The 12,983-nt window shown below is 49.5% G+C and overlaps 1 protein-coding gene across 5 annotated transcripts in view; it reads left to right on the top strand.

The window, feature by feature from the left end:
* cacna1c (calcium channel, voltage-dependent, L type, alpha 1C subunit) overlaps nucleotides 1-12,983 on the top strand; it is a 1,623,635-nt gene that overhangs the window by 1,418,238 nt on the left and 192,414 nt on the right. For all 5 annotated transcript variants that reach the window (XM_072484617.1, XM_072484613.1, XM_072484615.1 and 2 more), the window contains one exon: nucleotides 513-669. In XM_072484617.1, coding sequence (XP_072340718.1) covers nucleotides 513-669 — 157 coding nt within the window. The remainder of the gene's footprint in view (nucleotides 1-512; nucleotides 670-12,983) is intronic.

Below are 12,983 nucleotides of genomic sequence, written 5' to 3' on the forward strand. Positions count from 1 at the left end.
ATTGTATCCTTTATTTTGTAATTTTTCATTCTTCCAACCACAATATATCACTTCACACTTCTCTGCATTAAATTTCATGTCATATATCACGCAAACTACCAGCCTGTCTGTGTCTTCCTTGGAGTGCATTAATATCCTCCACACCGTTCATGATGCCTTTGTGCAGTATTATCAAAACTATAATACAAACAGGTTCTGTTATTTTCTTAAGTGGAAGACTGTTCCACAAACATTAATAAAACATCTCAAAAAGGGAGTTTGGAGGGGGCACAAGTTTATCAACTCATTTGTCTATATTTATCTGTTTGCTTTCAACCATGGTGAACAGCAATGAAGTTCGTTCACAGTTATTTTCAGGATATATTTTACTGTTTTCTTACAAAAGAATGTCATTCACTTCAAATACAGACTGGGATATAGCATATCCTGCAAATGCCACAGAAAGTAATGAATACTGGTTTGATTAATGGTTCTTTAACTAAACAAATTACCATACTTGATTTCATTTTCAGATGTGCTACAGGTGAGGCTTGGCAGGAGATCATGTTATCCTGTCTCCCAGGAAAACTTTGTGAGAAAGAGTCAGCATTTCATGAGCCAGAGTGGAATTGTGGAACCCATTTTGCTTTCTTCTACTTTGTTAGTTTCTACATGCTTTGTGCCTTCTTGGTGAGTACATATCCAGAAGTATTTTGGAATTTTCAATTTAATGTATATGGTATCCAGTAGGAATACATACTGCTCAGGAAAGATTACTGGAGATTATGCATTCTGTGAACTAATTCCCACCTTCCCCATTGTAACTTTTTGGATGCTACATTAGTGAAAAATGCTACAATACTAATAAATGGTGAGGAATGACAGGTGTGCAACATATGTTCATCTTATGGACAGGGGCAAATCAGAAGTTCCCAAACTCAAGCAAAATCCCTGAGTTATGAGGCAGATGCAAGGAATGAGAGGGAATTAGGGGAAATTGGAGGGAAAACTTAGTCCAAACCCCTAATTCACATTTTTGAGCAGTAAGCCTTAAAAGCAAATTACTCTTTTTCATGACATATTTTCCTGTGCCACGCAATTAAAATCTGAGTGATGGCTTCATACATATTTCCCACTTGCCAGCCATTTTACTGCACTGCTTTCTTGGTTGACTGAGGCGCCTGCCAGACACACTCAGGATCCTTATGAATACATTTAAATCTTGATCCAATGCAGTCAGTAAGACCTTAATGCAGTTTTAATTGCCTACTGAGCAGAGCACCCAAAGCGGAGATCAATCAGGTGTGTTTAAAACTTTGTGGAGTCTGGACGATTTGAAATGCTCCTTCAAATTAAATCCTTCCACCCTGATGCACTAAGCGTCAAGAACCACAAAGACATGTGAGACTTTAACCAAGGCTTTAATACACTACATAGGAAGCTTACCCGACACAGACGACCTCAGACAAAATGGGTCAGGTCTCAGAAGCTGGGTCTTATACCTAACTCCCGGGGGAGTGGCCAAGGCGGAGCTCACCGTGGCCAGGTCAGGTTACATACAGGTGACCGAACCTCGACAGAGCTACAGTACAATACACAGTACAATGCACAGTATTACAGGGCCACGTTACACACAACTATTATATAACTATGTACAATGCTAGGGAAGTACAGTGGTGTATCACCACACACCCCATCCACATTGATGACTTATCCGGACTGTCAGCCTAATGCATTCTTTGCAGGACCTAATGATGGTGAACCACCTCGGGGTGCCTTTTTTAGTGAGCAGCTAGCCAGCAGAATGTTCATAGGCTTTAACCATTAAAAAGGACCTTGAGCGGGATTCTCCATTGCCCGACGCTGAAATTGGGAACGGCGATCGGGTGGAGAATGGCTCACGAAGCCGAAATCGGGCCACATGCTGATTGTATGCCAGGTCGCTCTGCTCCGCCCCCTCCAAATCGGCGTCATCGGGATGCGCGCTGCGCGCAGTCACAACCCCGTTGGAATGTCATTAGCGGACCCACCCGCGACACTCCGCCTCCAATGGGCCGAGTTCCCGACGGCGCGGGCCACGTGTAGTCTCTGCGGTCATGAGCCTGGCGTGGCGGCCACGGAGAAAGAGGGCCAGCGGAGAGTGTCCAGCACTGCCACACTCAGCCATGATCCGTGCCGCTGGCCGGGGGGGCTTCTGCCATGGCTGGGATGAGTGGTGGGGGATGGCCAGGAAGTGGGCTGTGGGGTCGAGGTGGGCAGGTACCACGGCCCAGCACAGCCGCCACCATCTTTTCCGGCACAACCGGTGCGTGTGTGTGGGGAGGAGGGCGGGGGGGGGGGGGGTGGTGTAGGCATTAGCTCGTCAGCCCTATGCATGTGCAGCACGGACCCGATGATTCTCGGACCGTTTTCCACATGTTCCATGGGTGTTTCACATGGCTACGATTCTCGCCCCTCACCGGTAGCAGAATCAGTGTGGGGTTTTGTGCCAATTTTCACGTCCTGAAACACCATGGATTCTCAGTTGCGTCAGCACTTAGCCTCAGAAACAGACAATCCACCCCCTTGTCTTTCATTACATTTCCTTAGCCTTACATCTCTCCAACTAGCCCACTAGTTAATAGCAACCCGCCCCCCCCCCATGTAATTCTTACATAGATACATTCAGAAGTACAAACATGCAGAGACCTTTTAAAATATGTTGAGGACATTTAGTGACTGTAAAGGAATAGGAAATTTCTTTTAAATATAAGATTACATTCAAATAAATAGGTTATAATTTTCGGTGAGAAATTTTGTATGTCTGTGTTAAATGTTTATGCTCCTGCTTTCAAAATAAAATTATGTTTTATATTTTCAAGTAGCCTTAATCACAGTTGGTTAAGCTTCTCTCTCTGGAGTTCCACTGGGTATGCTACCAATTGTAATTTTAAAATGGAATCAGGAACCTATGTTTGTTATAGGACGCAAATTTGCATAAATTCATTTTTCCAGCGGGAGACCTGGCGACCACCTTTGTCTGGCCCAGGTCAAAATGAGAACAGGTTGGATGTTGTTGCAAGAGTGGTGAATCTTCCTTCAGCAATTTTGATCTCACCAAATTCTGTTCTTGCCAAAAAACAATGATAAAATTATCAAAATGGATCCCAGTAAGTCACAGGAAATGTTCAGACCCTGTTGTATTCATGTTGATGTTTCTCTCTCTGTCTCTTCTCTTCTGCCTCATGTCTTTATTTTCGACTGTTTCTCTTGCTTAACTTTTCTTTTTACTTTTGCTATGGTCATCTTCTGGTAATTCTTTTCCTTCCCTTTTGGGAAGTCACTGGTGAGTTATATGTCAGCAAAGGGGTCACTATTGGTTGCAAACTGCATTTGGAATGGAAATTGTGAGAATAACGTGTCTTTTAAAATTCAACACACATCAAATGGAACTGGAAAGAAGTAGAAACGTAAAAACGTTCAAAATGGAGGACAGAGTTCATGGTCTGGTGAACTCTGTCCACTATTTTGAACCTCCACCCTCAAGTGCCATTCTGTATATTGTTCTCATGTTTTGTTTTCACATAGAACTGACCCTTATTTTGCTATTAACACATTCTGCTATTTTGCTTTCAGACAGTGTTGACCGTTATTATCCTATTAACAGTTACTCTGGATCAATATTTTAATACGATCATTACCACACCCTTTGTCTTGTGTTCCATTACGTCTTTGTCATTTAATCTCTCCTGCCCTCCAATCAATCCCTGACCTTCTATTTTGCTCCACCTGCACTGCCCCCTTTTTCAATAGAATAAAACCCACCCCATTTCCACCTCTCTCTGGTTCCAAAGATGTGTCATATTGAGCTCTATTTCTCTCCCCACAGATGCTGCCGACCTGCTGAGTTTTTCCCGCATTTTTTGTTTTCATACTTACTGTAAAATTCACGTACTGTGTTTCCTGAGGTATGACACCCATAACAATTAAAATACTTAGTGCAATACCATCTATAAGACTATTGGTCTGGCAAATACTTATAATAAGAATTAAATTATATGTATGCCCACATAGTGAATTTAATATATGAATATATCTAATAATAACTGGGTGAAGTTAATTTTTAAAAACTGAGATTTTACTTTTCGAAGCTTCGTTTTCTATCCACTTTTCCCCTTCTATCTGACCCATAGATTACAGGTGGGATTCTCCGTCCGTTCATGGCAGCGTGATTCTCCAGTCCCACTGCAGTGCATAGGAGATTTGACTAAGCGCAAAATCCTCCGCCTCACTAGCAGCGGTAGCGGGGCGGACTCGCAACGGAAAATCCCAGCCTATGTTTCAGTCTCCTCCCTAGCTGTCCCCCCCGTTGGTGTTGTGTACCACCCCATTGCCAGGTGCTCTCTCTCTTGCAGGAGCTGCCCTGCGGACCACTCTCGCTCGTACTTCCTAGTGCTAGCTTTCCCACTATTGTGGTGCTCCCCCCTCCTGGGGTCAACTATGTATCTACCCATCGCTCGCTATCTAGTTTCCCCTCCTGCTCTCCTCCTCGCCCCTTCCTTCCTACCCTTTAGTTCCCGCATTCAGAGCGAGGCAGTTCGGTCTAGCGCAAAATGTCTCTCAGGTTGATTACAGTCCCTCGCCCTTTCCTTCCTACCCTTTTGTTCCCGCATTCAGAGCGAGGCAGTTCGGTCTAGCGCAAAATGTCTCTCAGGTTGATTACAGTCCATTTGGGTGATCTTCTCACCGCTGTTTTTGCTGCTGTTTCCCCAGCCTGTTCTGCACAAATTTATCCACGTCTGCACGGGTCGTGAAGAAAAGCTCCCTGCCCTGGAACGTGACCCAGAGTTTAGCCGGGTACAGCATCCCAAATTTTTCTTTGCTTTTGCACAGGGCCGCCTACGCCCTGTTGAACTCTGCCCGCCGCTTGGCCAGGTCTGCCCCAATGTCCTGGTAAATCCTGATCTGGTGTCCTTTCCAATTGCAGGTCCTTGTCTGCTTGGCCCAGTGCAGGATTTTTTTCCCAGTCTTGGTACCGGTGCATCTTGGCAATTATTGCCCTCGACTGCTCTCCAACCTTGGGTTTTGGCCAGAGTGTCCTGCGTGCCCGGTCTATTTCATGTTCCCACCAGGTTTTCCAGCATTTGGGCCACATAGTCCTTGGGATCCCTGCCTTCGATCCCTTTCGGCAGGCCCACTATTCTTAAGTTTTGGCGCTGTGACTGGTTCTCCTGGTCCTCTATTTTCCCCTTCAGACTTCCCTGCAACACTATTTCCATCTCCTGGGCAGCGATCCAGTCGCTCTGGCCTGTGGAAGCTTTTTCCAATTCTTTGATGGTGTTCCGCTGGGCTTCCAGTCTCCTCTCTGCATTGTCCAATGTCAGCTGCACGGTTGCCAAGACCTCCTTGATCACCACCTTACTCGCAACTTGAATATCAGTCTTTATCTCTTTCCTGTGCTTTCTTCGTTCTCTGGAGAGGAACTTCCTCCACCCGCCTTCTGGTGAAAGGGAGCCCCACTTCTGGTTTGCCAGTCCTTCTCGTTCTGGTGTGGCCAAGGTTGACTCGTGCGTCTGCCGTCTAGGCCATTTGTTACTCCTGGTTTCTTCCATTTTTTTTGTCTCCTTACAGCCTCTGGAGGTACTGTTGCTCAGCATCTTCTCTTGTCCTATTGTTAAATAGAGTGCGGGAATACTTTTTTCCCTGTTTTAGCGGGCTATTTTGAGGAAAAGAGCCTATTTCTGGGTTCGTAGGAGGAGAGCCATCTGATGTGTGACTACTCAGCAGATTCCCATCACCAGACGTCTTCCCCTTCACTTTTGAATCCATCTCAAATACCCTGCTTTGATGCTAACCACAGTGTTTAGAACCACTCTTGCTATGATTCATGTGAAAAAGAGGAAGTTGAACCACTTAGCTGCTTTTGATCTAGTGAGGAGGAGCTGTCATACATAGTAAGAGTGCTTTTAAAATTGTGGTCAGTCACCCTCATGTGTCCATGCTGTCCATGCTGTCAATCGCTACTGGTCTTCACTAGCTCTAGGAGCGGGGCCTCATATGAAATGCCCCCTCCTTTACCATGCTAATTTAAGCACGGCGGAGAGTTTGTTGGTTCCGTTGAAATCACGATATTGGACTGTCATTTTGATCAGGCAGCCTGATACCAAGATTCGGGGTTGATGACCCCTCCCCTCACAATGCAAATCCTGCCCCACCCTGCTGACAAGGTGGGGCAGCCTCCCCCACCACGGGAATAGCAGGTCACACCTTCCCCCCCCCCCACCCCCCCCCCCCCCCACCCCCCTACAGCATGGACACATGAGGGTGACTGACCACAATTTTAAAAACACTCTTACTATGTATGACAGCTCCTCCTCACTAGATCAACAGCAGCTAAGTGGTTTAACTTCCTCTTTTTCACATTCTTCAAACTGGACTGGCTGGATGATACCCAGTTCTTCCAGCCTTTTTAACTGAGACTCAACGTTCTCCAATAAAGCAGAGGCTTTATAATTGAATAATTTTGGGATGGCTTCTGGGTCTCCATAATCTTTTGCCTTTCATTTTTTTAAAGTTCATCTTGAAAAACATTCTGGTATTCCCATTTACTTCATGCCGGCCTCCTTCCTTAACTCTGAAAATTTCCAACCAGTTGAGTTTAACTTATTTGAGCCAGTCTATGGCCCATTCGACTTGGTCCATAAAACCATAAGACATAGGAGCAGAATTAGGCAACTTGGCCCATCGAGTCTGCTCCGCCATTCAATCATGGCTGATATTTTCTCATCTCCATTCTCTTGCCTTCTCCCCATAACCCCTGATCCCCTTATTAATCAAGAACCTATCTATGTCTGTCTTAAAGACACTCAGTGAATTGGCCTCCACAGCCTTCTGCGGCAAAGAGTTCCACAGATTCACCACCCTCTGGCTGAAAAAATTCCTCCTTAACTCAGTTTTAAAGATCGTCCCTTTAATCTGAGATGGTGTTTTCTGGTTCTAGTTTTTCCTACAAGTGGAAACATCCTCTCCACGTCTATTCTATCCAGGCCTCGAAGTATCGTGTACGTTTCAATAAGATCCCCTCTCATCCTTCTAAACTCCAACGAGTACAGACCTAGAGTCCTCTAACGTTCCTCATACGACAAGTTCTTCATTCCAGGGATCATTCTTGTGAATCTCCTCTGGACCCTTTCCAAGGCCAGCACATCCTTCCTTAGATATGGCCCCAAAACAGCTCACAATACTCCAAATGGGGTCTGACCAGAGCCTTATACAGCCTCAGAAGTACATCCCTGGTCTTGTATTCTAGCCCCCTTGACATAAATGCTAACATTGCATTTGCCTTCCTAACTGCCGACTGAACTTGCACATTAACCTTAAGAGAATCGTGAACAAGGACTCCCAAGTCCCTTTGTGCTTCTGCTTTCCGAAGCATTTCCCCTTTGCGTGGTCCTTTGCAGACATCATGATTAATAGAAGTTGGACAGATTATTGCCCATAGCTCACAGGTGTTTCGGCCGTCCCCACTATCTTAATGGCCTCCCCTGTGTAGATAGTCAATCTAGCTGATGTGTTCTGCAAATTCAGAGTGTGATGAACGGTTACTGTATTACTGTACACTTAGCATCATGTAAGGTGATGTCCCCTTTAAGACCGGGCTTGGAACCCTGGGGGACTCCGCCTCCGGCTCCGCCCACCTGGGAGCCGTATACAAGGGGCCGCCTTGTGGGAGGCACCCAGTAAGCACCCGCCTCGGCACCAGGCTAGTTCTTAGCTTATTAAAGCCTTCTTTACCGTTTTACTCTCTAAGCGTCGTTATTGAGGGTACAACAATTTAATAAGCTAAACTACATCAGGATGGACGCAGGCCTACAACCAGAGAAGCTCAATCTGGAAGCACGGACACCGGAGGCAAAATAAATGTTAAAATACTGGCTCCGATGCTTTGAGGCCTACCTGGACTCCTCAGAGACTCCCACCCTGGGGCCACTCAAGCTGCGCCTACTCCACGCCCGGGTGAGTCACAGAATCTCTGCCACGCTCGAAAAGGCGACTACCGACAAAGAGGCGGTCGAGTTACTACGCAAGCGGTTTGTCAAACCCATCAACGAGGTATGTGCCCAGCATCTGCTCTTTACCTGCCGGCAGCACTCGGGGGAATTGCTAGACGAATTTGTAGAAAAACTCACGGCGCTCGCCAGGGACTGTGACCATCAGGATGTGACGGGGAAGTCCATATGAACTTGCACATCAAAGACACTTTCGTGTCCGGCATCCGCTCGACCGACATCCGGCAGCGGCAACTCGAAAACGGGGCAAAAGACCTCCAGGCAACGCTAACGCTCGCCTCCTTGCTGCAAGTGGCCCGACATAATTTGGGCACGTAACCCGCGGACCCTGCGAGCCCCCCTCGGACTTCCCCAGACTCGGCCATGTTACGGGCCTGCACCGCGCGGCGACCTGTCCCGACCGGGGGCACACCGTGCTACCTCTGCAGGCAGGGCCAGCATCCATGCCCACGCTGCCCAGCCCGCTCCGCCATCTGTGGCGACTGCGGGAAAAAGGGGCATTTTGCGAGGGTCTGCCTGGCCAGGCCCAAGGGCCAGAAACACAAAGAACAGCAGGCCCGAAAATCAGGCTCACAGGCCTGCAGGCCTCGCAATGCGGCTGCGCATCGACTCGACACGCCCCCTTCTGACGTGCCATCCGCCTCGTGTGGATCATGGGGTGGCTATCTTGTCGGCGGCCATCTTCTTGACCGACGGCGGCGGACCCGCAACTGTGGGCGATTACCCTAGACCAAATGCGTCCAAAACATCTGCAGAACTCGATGATCAAGGTCCAGGTCAACGGGCGCGACACTCCATGCCTTTTCGACTCCGGGAGCACGGAGAGCTTTATTCATCCTGAGACGGTAAGGCGCTGCTCCTTGCGCACCCATCCCGCGTCCCAAACCATAGCCCTCGCATCCGGGTCCCACTCGGTACAAATCAAGGGGTACTGTATTGCGGATCTCTCGATCCAGGGCACCGAATACACCCGTTTCAAACTATATATCCTCCCTCACCTCTGCGGCCCCCTGCTGCTCGGACTGGATTTCCAGTGCGGCCACCGAAGCCTGACACTGATGTTCGGCGGACCCTTGCCCCCCTCACAGTCTGCAGCCTTGCGACACTGAAAGTCGCACCCCCCTCTCTATTCGCGAACCCTCCCGACTTTAAGCCCATCGTCACCATGAGCCAGCGGTACAGTGCCCAAGACATGACTTTTATCAAGTCAGAGGTCCAGCGTTTACTGGGAGAGGGGGTCATCGAGGCTAGCAACAGCCCTTGGAGAACACAAGTGGTGGTAGTCCGGTCCGGGGAAAAGAAACGAATGGTCGTGGATTATAGCCAGACCATAAACCGCTTCACGCAGCTCGATGCGTACCCCCTTCCTCGTATAGCAGAAATGGTAAGTCGGATCGCCCAATACCGGGTATTTTCCACGGTCGATCTCAAATCCGCCTACCACCAGCTCCACATCCGACCGAAGGACTGCCCCGGTACTGCCTGGGAAGCAGCCGGCCAGCTGTTCCACTTCCTCAGGGTCCCCTTCGGCGTCACAACTGGGGGCTCCATCTTCTAAAGGGCGGTGGACCAAATGGTGGACCAGTATGGTTTGCGGGCTACATACCCGTACTTGGACAATGTCACCATCTGTGGCCATGACTAGCAGGATCATGACGCGAACCTCGAAACGTCCCTCCAGACCGCCCGAGCCCTCAATCTAACCTATAACAAGGAAAAATGCATTTTCCACACAACCCGGCGAGCCATCCTCGACAATGTCGTGGAAAACGAGGTCCTAGGTTCCCACCCCGACCGCATGCGCCCCCTAAAGGCACTTCCCCTCCCCCGCAGCCTCAAGGCCCTCAAACGGTGCTTGGGGCTCTTCTCTTATTCTGCCCAGTGGGTCCCCAAATATGCGGACAAAGCCCGCCCACTCATAAAGACCACGATATTTCCCCTGTCGGCTGAGGCCCGATCGGCCTTCAGCCGCGTCAAGGCAGACATCATCAAGGCCGCGATGCACGCGGTGGATGAAACTATCCCCTTACAGGTAGAGAGCGATACATCAGACATCGCCCTGGCTGCTACCCTCAACCAGGCAGGCAGAACAGTAGCATTCTTCTCCCGGACCCTCCTCGCCTCAGAGATTCGGCACTCTGCAGTTGAGAAGGAGGCACAAGCCATTGTGGTGGCTGTGCGGCACTGGAGGCACTACCTAGCCGGTAGGAAGTTCACCCTCGTCACCGACCAATGGTCGGTCACCTTTATGTTCGATAACGCATAGCGGAGCAAAATAAAAAACGGTAAAACTTTGAGGTGGAGGATCGACCTCTCCACCTACGTGTACGATATCAAGTATCGTCCAGGGGAGCTCAATGAGCCCCCAGATGCCCTGACCCGCGGCACGTGCACCAACGCGCAGGAGGACCGCCTGCAAGCCATCCACAATGACCTCTGTCACCCGGGGGTTACCCGGCTCGTCCATTTTATCAAGTCCCGCAACCTACCTTACTCAACCAAGGAGGTCAAGGCCATGACCAGGGCTTGCCAGATCTGCGGGGAGTGCAATCCACACTTCTATCGGCCAGACAAGGCTCGTCTCGTGAAGGCCTCGGGGCCCTTTGAGCAACTAAGTGTGGACTTCAAGGGCCCCCTCCCGTCCACCAACCGCAATGCCTATTTCCTCACCATCATCTACAAGTTCTCCCACTTCCCATTCGCCGTCCCCTGCCCCGACATGACCTCAGCCACCGTGATAAAGCCACTGCACAGCATCTTCACCCTGTTTGGTTTCCCCGCTTATATCCACAGCGACCGGGGTACATCGTTCATGAGCGATGAACTGCGTCAGTAACTGCTCAGCAAAGGCATCGCCTCGAGCAGAACGACCGTTATAACCCGTGGGGAAACGGGCAGGTGGAGTGGGAGAACGTTACAGTTTGGAAGGCTGTCCTTCTGGCCCTACGGTCGAGAAGTCTCCCAACTACCTGCTGGCAGGAGGTCCTACCCGATGCCCTACACTCCGTTTGGTCACTCCTCTGCACGGCCACGAATGAGACCCCTCACAACCAATTGTTTGTCTTCCCCAGGAAGTCCACCTCCGGGGTCTCGCTTCCACCTTGGCTGACGGCTCAGGGACCTGTTCTTCTCCGGAGACACGGGAGGAGCCATAAAACGGACCCCCTGGTCGAGAGGGTCCGTTTCACCTTTATGGGGGTCTACACGCGAACCCCAGATACGCCTATGTCGAGTACCCCGACGGCAGGCAAGAATAGGTTTCCCTCCGGGATCTGGCACCCGCTGGTTCCCCCACTACAGACGCCCCCTCCCTCACAGCTCCCCTGCGGGACCCAGCACCCACAACAACACCTCCTCCCCCTCCCCGGCTCCACTCCCCGTCGATGGACACCGACCGCACGCGCCCCCTAGCGCCCCCCTCTCTACACCCCGCAAGCGCCGTCACCGCTACCCCCAGCCCTAGCTATTCCCCCTGCGCCCCGATCCCCTACCCCGACCCGGACCAAGGCTCCGACCACCGTGCTCCCGGATGTATCCTCAACTAAGACATCTGTGCCCACTGCACCACCGCCCGAGCTGAGGAGGTCGATGAAGACGATCAGCCACCGAAAAGAATGGACTTATGATGGCACTTTACCCCCGCCGGACCTTTTTTTAAACGGGTGAATGTGATGAACGGTTACTGTATTACTGTACTCTGATCATCATGTAAGGTGATGTCCCCTTTAAGACCGGGCTTGGAACCCTGGGGGACTCCACCTCTAGCTCCGCCCACCTGGGAGCCATATATAAGGGGCCGCCTTGTGGACGGCACCCAGTAAGCACCCGTCTCGGCACCAGGCTAGTTCTTCGCTGATTAAAGCCTTCTTTACCGTTTTACTCTCTAAGCGTCGTTGTTGAGAGTACAACACAGATGTTCACCCCATTCAAAGATATCTGTAGGTCTGCTCCCTTAATACAGTAGCAGACACTCCAGTGTCTACTTCCATTCTTGGTGATCTGCCATTGACCAATAACACCACCGGAATGGGGGCTACCTTGCATGTTTTCACATTATTTATCTGAAGAACATTCCAATCACACGCAGAAACATCTTCTACACTATGTACTGATACTGAACTGTTCGCCATTGCTACTAGGCAGGCTCTGCTTCCTCCTGCATCTGTGCCTCAAATGGCCCTTCTAGTGGCCTGTGAAGCATTCCACTTTCTTGAATCTGAAAATCTCTGGGGAGTGATTTCCCCACACCTGTAACACTCTGTACCGATCCTACACTGTTGATTCATTCTCGTGAATCTTCTATCTTTACCAGCTTCTGTATCTGTTTCTCAATTTAGACTGATGTCTTTGCTTTTAGTGCCGCAGCTCTCTGCAGCTTCCTGCCTTAACTGGTGGACCACGCCATTGGTGCACTCTGAAGTTCCTGAGCACCCTTCTCAACACTCTCCATCACTAACGTAATTTCCAGCCCCTTTTTAAAATCAATCTCTGTTTCTGCCAGCAACTTTCTCTGTATGCCCTCATCATTAACTTCATAAACCAAGCGATCCTTCAGCATATCATTCAGTGTTGTCCCAAAGTCACAGTGTTCTGCAATTTCTCTAAGCCTTGCTATGTGAAGTGCAATGGTCTTCCCTGGGACTCTCCCTGTGGAATTGAATTTAAATTGTTGAAAAATCATGGAAGCCTTTGGATGGTTGCACCCTTTTACTAAATTCGCAATCTCTATAAACCAACGTGCATTGGGCACGTTTGGGGCCATAAGGCTATTGATTAAATTATAGGTTTGGGTCCCACACATGCTTAACAACATCACTTTCCTCTTTCCCTCCTCCTCAACTCCATTTGCTTTGAAGAAAAATTCTAATCACTCAACATACCGTACCCAATCTTCAGTAGAGACATCGAATGGATCCACTCTACCAAATACAGGCATCTTTGCAGCTCGCTTCTAGC

Source organism: Scyliorhinus torazame, chromosome 19, assembly GCF_047496885.1.
Source record: "Scyliorhinus torazame isolate Kashiwa2021f chromosome 19, sScyTor2.1, whole genome shotgun sequence".
In the NCBI taxonomy this organism is placed as follows: domain Eukaryota; kingdom Metazoa; phylum Chordata; class Chondrichthyes; order Carcharhiniformes; family Scyliorhinidae; genus Scyliorhinus; species Scyliorhinus torazame.